The sequence below is a fragment of the Lipotes vexillifer genome, unplaced genomic scaffold (assembly GCF_000442215.2).
Source record: "Lipotes vexillifer unplaced genomic scaffold, Lipotes_vexillifer_v1.1 scaffold365, whole genome shotgun sequence".
Classification (NCBI taxonomy): Eukaryota; Metazoa; Chordata; class Mammalia; order Artiodactyla; family Lipotidae; genus Lipotes; species Lipotes vexillifer.
Window position 1 is genome coordinate 2020714 of NW_006781263.1, and position 8611 is coordinate 2029324.

General features: G+C 46.5%; 1 protein-coding gene across 1 annotated transcript; it reads right to left on the minus strand.

The window, feature by feature from the left end:
* Nucleotides 1–6669: 6669 nt before the first annotated feature.
* Nucleotides 6670–8027, minus strand: NKX2-4 (NK2 homeobox 4). Its single transcript, XM_007454533.1, has 2 exons — nucleotides 7571–8027; nucleotides 6670–7280 (listed from the first exon to the last, which is right to left on the minus strand). The coding sequence occupies exons 1-2, from the start codon at nucleotides 8025–8027 to the stop codon at nucleotides 6670–6672; spliced, it is 1068 nt and encodes a 355-aa protein (XP_007454595.1).
* Between the last annotated feature and the right edge of the window lie 584 nt (nucleotides 8028–8611).

Sequence of the window (8611 nt, forward strand, 5' to 3'; positions counted from 1 at the left end):
TTTCTTTTAACTGTGTATATTTCTACTGATCCGATCTCACTGTTTTATGTTGCTTTCCAAAGATGTGTGTTGCATAATACAGTGAATCTGAATTTATTATTGCTTGTAAAACACATTTGATGGAACAGGAATACTGGTTTTTCATTATGTTCAAAAATCAAACCAGCTGTGGATTTCAAAACACAGTGGTATTCTAGATCATCTAAGATCCATGCTGATTTTTAATGCACAATTAGGTATGAACTCTTGAGCTGGAACCTCTCAGCTAACTAGAGTGTATATTGTTCAGTATTTCTTTGGGAACATTTCATTAATGTACTTGTCTTATGGAAATTTCTGGACTTTAGTAAAAAAAAAAAAACAAAAAACTTAAAACCCTGGTCTCTTGTTTTTCTTTTACAGTATTTAAACTTTGAAAATCTTGGCCAAGCATGTGTTTTTTTTGTTGTTTTTTATTTTTTATTTAAAAAATTTTTTTTTGCGGTACGTGGGCCTCTCACTGTTGTGGCCTCTCCCATTGCGGAGCACAGGCTCCAGACCCGCAGGACCAGCAGCCATGGCTCACGGGCCCAGCCGCTCCGCGGCATGTGGGATCTTCCCGGACCGGGGCACGAACCCACGTCCCCTGCATCGGCAGGCGGACTCTTAACCACTGCGCCACCAGGGAAGCCCTTTTTGTTGTTTTTTAATCAGTATATCAGAAAACAATTTATTTCTACAATTAGATGTCAAAAGAAAATCAGTGAAGAAGTAGATTTTAAGAGGATATGGTCAGCAAGACAACCCAACCGACCCATGTATGTGTCTGCTACTGATTCGGCAAATTATAAAATCTCCATGAGAATAAATTATTTACATTTTACAGATTTCATGTAGATTTTTACTGCAGTTTTAAGGACTGGTTTTAAATCTCTTAAGAAAAGTTGAAAAATTCCGGGGAGTGGTGATGAGTGAAATAGGTGAGAGGGATTGAGGTACAAACTTCCAGTTACAAAATAAATGAGTCATGGGATGGAATGTACAACATGGGGAATATAATCACTGATACTATTTTTGTGTGGTGACAGATGGTAACTAGACTTATTGTGGTGATCATTTCGTAATGTATAGAAATACCGAATCATTATATGCACCTGGAAGTAACACAGTGGTGTAGGTCAGTTGTACTTAAGTTGAAAAAACATCACGCAGAACCCAATGGGAGGGCAGAAAGAAAGAAGAAAGAAAAAAAGTTTAATTCCTAGCTAAATTGCCTGTGTTCCTTGGCAAGTTTTTGCATTATTTCACAATAGATTCCAATTTGTACTTATTTTTTTCTTGCTACTAAGCACACTATAATTCCTTACATTTACGCTTGCAGTTCACATGCAGCACTTCATATGCATTTTCATTGCCACAACCAACCCAGACACACGTATGAAGACTTGCTGCCTTGTTTCCACCTTTCCATTGTAGCCTCAGATTGTAAAGTAAGGTTTCTCTCTGACTTTCTGACCTGGGACATTTTTGCTTTAGTATTCTACAAAGGCACACTTGTTAATCTTCAATCTATTCAGAAAAAGTCCCACCTTAACCTTGGATAGGAAGGTATTTTGAAGCTATTGAGTTCATTGCTGATGATGGGTGAATAGAGCAGAGTCCTTTATTGTTGAGGTAAAGAGTCTCTCTGCTGGGAATTAACACAACCATTATATATTACTTCACAGTACATTAAAGTGGGAATAATACCTTCTGTTAGATTTCTCTATCTTCCAAATAAATACTGAAAATGTATAGCGCCTAAATCAGTATTGCATACTCCCAAGGAGCCCACATACATGTCTTACTTATTGTACAGAGCTTCGTAAGTACACCATACCCACACTTCTGCAGAACCTATATTTTCTCAGATCTTTAATTTTGGTCTAGTTTTTGTTTTAAGCTATCATGAGCGTGTCTAAAATAATTGTTTCTGATTTGGCTCTTTCACCGTTACATGTAACGGATCAAAACTAGTTTGAAAATTAATGTTTAAAGTGTTCTGAAGACACCTAAGCAAAAAGCCTGATGGAAAAATTAAGCCGGCTAGAGTCCCACTAGCGGGTGGTGAGACCTCGCTTCCTTCCCTCTCCTTACTCTGCGTCTCTTTCTAACTTGTCCCCACGTTTGAATCTCCCAGAAAAATGCCCTGTTATTTCAACAAGTAAACGCTTTTTAGAACTTTAAATGGCATGTTTAAAGCTATAACTATCCCCTCTATATTCGGGTGTAAAGTCAACGGGTCAATTTTATGTAATTAACTCCACTGTAGTATGTTTACGTAGGGCCAAGTTTTTTCAGGGTCTCATTAAAGATTTTTAAGAATCTTAGAACCTGGAAACAGCCCGACTTCATCGCGGCGCTAAGAGCCCGTGGTGAGCAGCTGTCTTCCCCGTAGGCAAAGCCTTAGAGCCCACGGCCATCCATCGGAAGCGCTGTCCGGCCGCCGTGCAGCGCCTGGGAGGCAGGCGGGGAGATGACCAGCAGGCAGAGCCCGAGCCAGGGCCGGCCGGGCGGACTCGGGGCGGGGGGGGGGGCTCCCCGGCATCCTGGCCCGGACCCCCGGCCGGACCCCGCGCCGCAGCTTCTCCGCCAGCCCAGCGTCGTCTCAGCTCGGGACCTGGAAGGAAAGAGCGGAAAGGGTCTTCTCCGGAGGCTGCTGATTTTAAGTTCCAAGCCTGAACGTAAGCGAATTTCGCTTTGCTTTGAAATTAGAATGTAGACATTCTCCGAAGTCACCTGGACGCCCGGTTCGCAGGCGGCTTGCGGCCCCGGCTGCATCCCGCTCGTCGGCGCCGCTTCCCGCCCCCAGTGCGGCCTGGAGCCGACCCACCGGACGCGTGCCCGCGAGCGACGGCTCTGCTACTTCTAACCGGGGAAAAAGTAAAACTCATGAAGCAGCAAACGCCCCACTCGGGGTGAAGTGAATGCCTGAGTTGCTTGTTGTCTGACACCGTATACATGCACGAGGGCCAAAGAGGAACGTGCTTTAATTTGTGTGTGTGAAATGGGAATGGAGCTATTCACTACTCCAAAATAGCTTGCACAACTTAGACTTGGGCAAATTCGTGGTTAAACTTTTATTAGAAATCACTTAAGCAACTACTGAAATAAGAGGTTACATGGAATTTAGAAACTGAAATAAAAGGCATTTCATTCAACTGCAGGTAAACATTCTAAAGCAAAGACGAAGCCAAAACACCTCTTTCAGAAGCTTCTATTTAAGCTTACCTCCAGGCTTAAAAATGATGACATAAAAGTGATCCTAAAATCGCAAAGTTATCTTAATACTTACTGCAGAGAGCGAATTCCTGACTTCAAGTCTTCTTTGAATCTTGTCCAGATGCTCACCAATTCTCACTAGCAAAAGTCTATTTATTTAATTCATTTTAAATAAAATGTATCCTACTGCCCTGTCTCATTGTATTTGGGCATGGCAAATAGCAGTTATTTTTAAAAACTGGACGAGTAATTAACATACAGGGTTTTATCCACACGTTAGTGTTATATTAAACAGTTAGTTGGGCAGTATCATTCATGCTTTGAACTACAACTGAAATTTATACTGCCACTAACTACACAGTGCACTATCTGATGCACAAATTCATAGGTAAAAATCCAATCGATGGGTCTTTATGTGACTATGGTTCACCAATTTATTCTAAAAGTTTATAAATCATCAGTATTCAATGCAGCTAATAAAGCAAGTCTTTGGAAGATGCTTGTATTTAGTGAACAGGATTGCGTCTCTGATTTGCTTTAAATTGAAAGTAAACAGTCGATAGCAGAATGGAGTTTGAACACAACATCTGTGTTGATAAAAGTCTGATTGACTTACTTGTTCCGACCATTAGGTTTTAGTTCTAAGCAAAGCCTTAAATAGAAGACAACTGGGTTACACACCATCCCCCCTTCCATATACAAAACACCCTTCCTGTATCCTTCAACACTGCTCTCACACACACATACACACACACCCGCACCCCGCTTCAATTTACATCCCAACACAGATTTCAGAAAAGTACCTGCAATCCCTGCCGTTCCTCTCTGCAACTTTGATTCTGGATCTTGGTTTCTGTGCCTCAATTGGAAAAGATACGTTAGAATGCTGTAAAACTCCAAAACATTTAGGAAAATGTCACATCTGCAGTTAGCATTTCTGAAACCGAGTTTTACTGTGGCCTCTGCTAAACTTTGGAGGGGCTTTGTTCCACTTAGACCCTGCGCCAGCCCTCCCTCTTGGTCGTGAAGACACTTATCCTCCTCTTCAGTTAATGAGTTTCACCTAGTCTGGCCGTTTTGTGTTTTCATAAAAGATCTGCAAAGCACTGATTGCAAAAGAAGAAAAAAGCTCTTGTTTTGCATTAATCAGAATGTGGAATTCTATAATAAAAACATTTTCTATTTTAATGTTTCAAAATCAAACCTTGTCCTAATTTCAGGATGTGCACACATAAACTCAGTAAGTTTCTGGGTGTAGAATGTTAAGCCCTCTGCAGCAATTACTTCTGGCTTGGGTCCTTTACTATTTAAAGGCACATTGAAAGGAAAAAGATATGCCTGTACCAAATACACTTTCAGAAAATATTGTATAAAGAAGGCTGTTTCTTCTTAATGGTCTTTTTGATAGAGAGTTCACTTAGTCTAAGGGATTTTTTTGTTCCAGAAATTAGCAAGGAAAAAACTGTCCATGAAGATTTATTTTCTTTAAGTATGTTACTTGGAGCCCTTAGTCCATAAGCTATTCTTGCTTTTGTTAAGTATTGGGCTGTAAAAAAAAAAAAAAAAAAAAAATTACCAACCATGTGAACTTTTAGAACATGTTTACTAGAAGTAAAATTTCAGAATTTGAAGGCATCCGATCAATATAAACAAGCATTTTGAAATGTGGCACATCAGTGATAGTTATGCTAGCTTGGCTAATATTTCGAAAGTCAATTTTATTAGTATGCGAAAACCCAAATTGGGAAAATTTCCTTCAGGTGTATTGCACCATTGTCATACTATTTTTTCTGCTTATTTTTTTATGTAAAATGTTTTAAAAATCAGTTTTCATATTACAAATATGCATTCACAGCCCCTTGATAAAGGTGATGCCCTTGCTTCTTTAGTGTTTTGGGTTTTTTTCTTTTTGTGGAAGGAACTGGAGTTTTTAATTATTATTATTTACTATATAAAATACATTTAGAGAAAGTGCAACTTTTAAAACACCTTCTTAAAGAATGCACTTTGCACATTCAGAAAAACACCCAAACAATGAAATTAAATAAAATGTTTCGCTTCTAACTATACTTCTAAAACTTCAAACGTAGAAGAGCTTTAAGGTCTCTGGTAGATGTTTTGGTCATTTATAAATCACGTTTTATCCATGTTAATGTCTTTAATTTTCCTTCATCTCATAAGCTCACGTTCTTCAGCTTTCTTTTAGTACTTTTACTCCGATACCAGTTCTTTAAATCATGAGTCAACTGAGCTGTGTTGTCACATCATGCCACGTAGTGTTGTTAAAAAAAAACCTATACAACTTAGTGAAAAATAAATGACCATTTGACTCTTACCAAAAAAAAAAAAGTACTTAAGGTTCTTTTAAGTTATATTTAAATATCCTTTTGAAACACAGGAAATATAAATCATATTAAAGAGTAAATACATTATTTGTACAAGGAAACACCAACAAAATCGGTGTGCAACCCCTATTAAGTTCTAAATATGAGAAAATTATAAATATTTTAGTTACTTATTCTTTACATACTGATTACAATTCAGTAAATCACCTTATTCTCTTCTTGACATGCTTTCAAACAGGTTAATTAATTGATGTCTATCTTAGCAATTTTGCTTACTTGTTCTAATGTTTTATCACGGTATTCAAATTAAGATAAGCAAATACCTTAGAAAGAGTAAATAACATGTCTACAGAAAAACAGGGTGTCATTTATTTTATCCATTCATTGAGGAGACCAGTTTCCATATAAAAAGTAGCTTAAAACCCTTCTTTCTTTTGATGAACTGCATATTAGGGGGGAAATCCTCTTTTAGGGTAATATACAAACACTCATGGCCAAATAATGATCAAAACATTTAAAAAACAGCATTAAATTTAAAAAGCTGTATCAATTCGTATAAGCAATATTTTGATTAAGTTTATTCCATTTCTGTAAATGGCAATAACTCGTCTGCAATAATGTTGCTATGTGCATGATCCACCTTGAGCTACAATTAAATTTACGTTCCATCAAACATTAATGAAATTGCACTTAACGGGAGGGGGATTCGAAAATTAATCTCCCAAGTAAGTTCCACTCCAAGAAGAATTCATTGCTAAAGCTGGGTTGGTTTTTAGAGCAACAAACACCAACGAAGTCTCCAACGTTTAAAACTCTGAGAGCTTTGGTTAGGAACGTGGTGGATATGGACTCGGCCGGCTTTTCACATAATTTAGGAACCTCTGGAAGGAGGAAATGACCACCTCAAAGCCCCCTGGCGCGACGCTCGTGATTCGATCCTGCGGCTGTCGCGTCCCCACACCCAGTAGTAAGGTTCCGCGCCCGCCCGCCTCCACGACCAGTCCGTCCGTTTGCGAGCTCCGCGTCCGCCGTCGGTCCAAGCCGACCCTCAGGCGTCACGAGGGACCCTGGCCGGCCCGCGCCGTCACCACGTCCTGCCATAGAGCAGGTTGGCGCCCAGCGCGCCGCCGCCGTAGTCCCCAGCCGCCGCGTCCAGGGCCGCCAGGCCTCCTCCCGGGCCGTGCAGCGCGGGTGGGCTGGGCGACAGCTCCTCCAGCTCGGGCGCGGGCGTCGGCGCGGGCGGTTGCGGGCCGGCCTGGCCAGGCGTCGGCGTGGCCGCGCCGTTCTGGCAGGGCTTGCCGTCCTTGACCAGCACGGGCACGGCCACGCGGCGCGGGGACGGCGGCGGCGGGCCCAGGCCGACCTCCTGCTGCAGCTGCTGCGCCGCCTTGTCCTTGGCCTGCCGCTTCATCTTGTACCGGTGGTTCTGGAACCAGATCTTGACCTGCGTGGGCGTCAAGTGGATCATGCTGGCCAGGTGCTCGCGCTCGGGCGCCGACAAGTACTTCTGCTGCTTGAAGCGCCGCTCCAGCTCGTAGACCTGCGCCTGCGAGAACAGCACGCGGCGCTTCCTCCGCGGCGGCGCCGCCGCCGCCGTGTGCAGGGGCGCCAGCGACTTGGCGGCGTCCGCGATGCCCGGTAGCGACCCCATGCCGGCCACGTTCACTCCCGCTGACGGCCCCATGAACCTGGAGACTGGGGAGGGGCCCAAAGGGAATGCCAGTCAGCCGCCGCCCAACTCCCTTCACACCGCTGCGGCCGCGACGCCGGCGTGGCCCCGGCGGGTCCCAGGACGCCTCGCGCGCGCAGGGTCCCAGGACGCCCCGCGCGACCCCGGCCGGGTCCCAGCGCCCCCCGCGCGCTCAGGGTCCCAGGACACCCCGCGCGCCCCGAACCCGGTCCCAGCGACCCCCGCGCTTCGGACTGTGGCGGGAAAAGCCCGCGCGGTCCGCTGCCCTCCGTCCCGCGCTCCCGGCCCCGCTCACTTGACGAGAAGCGCGGGTCCGGGTTGGCGCCGTACCAGCCGGTGGCCGCGGCGGCCGCGCCGCCCCGCATGCCGTCCGTGTAGGCGGGCAGCTCGCCCATGTTGCCCAGGCCGCCGTTGCAGTAGCCGCCCATGGCGCCGTGCGGGAACTGCGGGACGCCGGGCGGCATGTGGTAGGTGGCGGCCGCCGCCGCCGCCGCCGCCGCCGCTGCCGCCGCCGCCGCCGCCGCGTTGTGGCCCGCCATGGCGTGCGGGGGCTGCATGCCCGCCACGGCCGCCGCTTGCGAGGAGGGCCCGGTCGGCTGCGCGCGGTAGGCGGCGGCCGCGGCCCCCAGAGGCGCCCCCAGGCCGGGCGGCGCACCGTCCATGGCGCCGCCGAACTTCTTGTAGGTCTCCTCGATGGGGCTCAGGATGTCGGACACGGAGAAGGGCGTCGTGTGTTTGGGGCTCAACGACATGGCTCGACGGACGGCCAGGTAGGGGGGCCCGGGGCGGGCGCGGGCGGGACGCGGCGGCCGTGGGTCGCCGCCACCTGGGCCGGGGTGGCAGCGCCTGTGACCAGCAGTCGGAGGCGCGGCGAGCCCCCGGAGCTGCGGGATCTGGGGTTTATTTTAGTCCCGCGCCAGGTTTACGACAGACTCGGGGGGCGGAGCAACATCGCACAGGAGCAAACAATGGTCATTGACATCTTTTTCTCTCGGACCCCCACCTCCCCATAGTGGAGACTAAAAAGGTAAAGGGGGCAGTTGGGTGTTTCTTGAAAAGATCACCCCCCTTTGCTTTCTCCATGCTTCCCGCCTCCATCCCGACCGTTATCCCAACCCTGGAGCACCAGAAATAGAAACTCCGAGGCCGGCGTCGAGGCTTGAAGTGAAGGATTCCGCGCCTCTGCCGATCCAGACCCCAGTTTTCCTAAAACTACTGACTTCGTAGCAAAGTCCAGTGTAATTGGGGAGGGGGGATGTGGTGCTAAGTTGAGGAGGGGGATGTGCAGGGTTCGCCTATTCGTCTTTAGCTACCAGCCTCTCACTCGCTCCATCAT

Excerpts from the sequence above, each read along its gene's own strand:
- NKX2-4 (XM_007454533.1), bottom strand. The coding sequence starts at position 8,027 with ATGTCGTTGAGCCCCAAACACACGACGCCCTTCTCCGTGTCCGACATC. Across the intron at positions 7,281-7,570 it reads GGACCCGCGCTTCTCGTCAA|TCTCCAGGTTCATGGGGCCG; the intron begins GTGAGCGGGGCC and ends GCCCCTCCCCAG.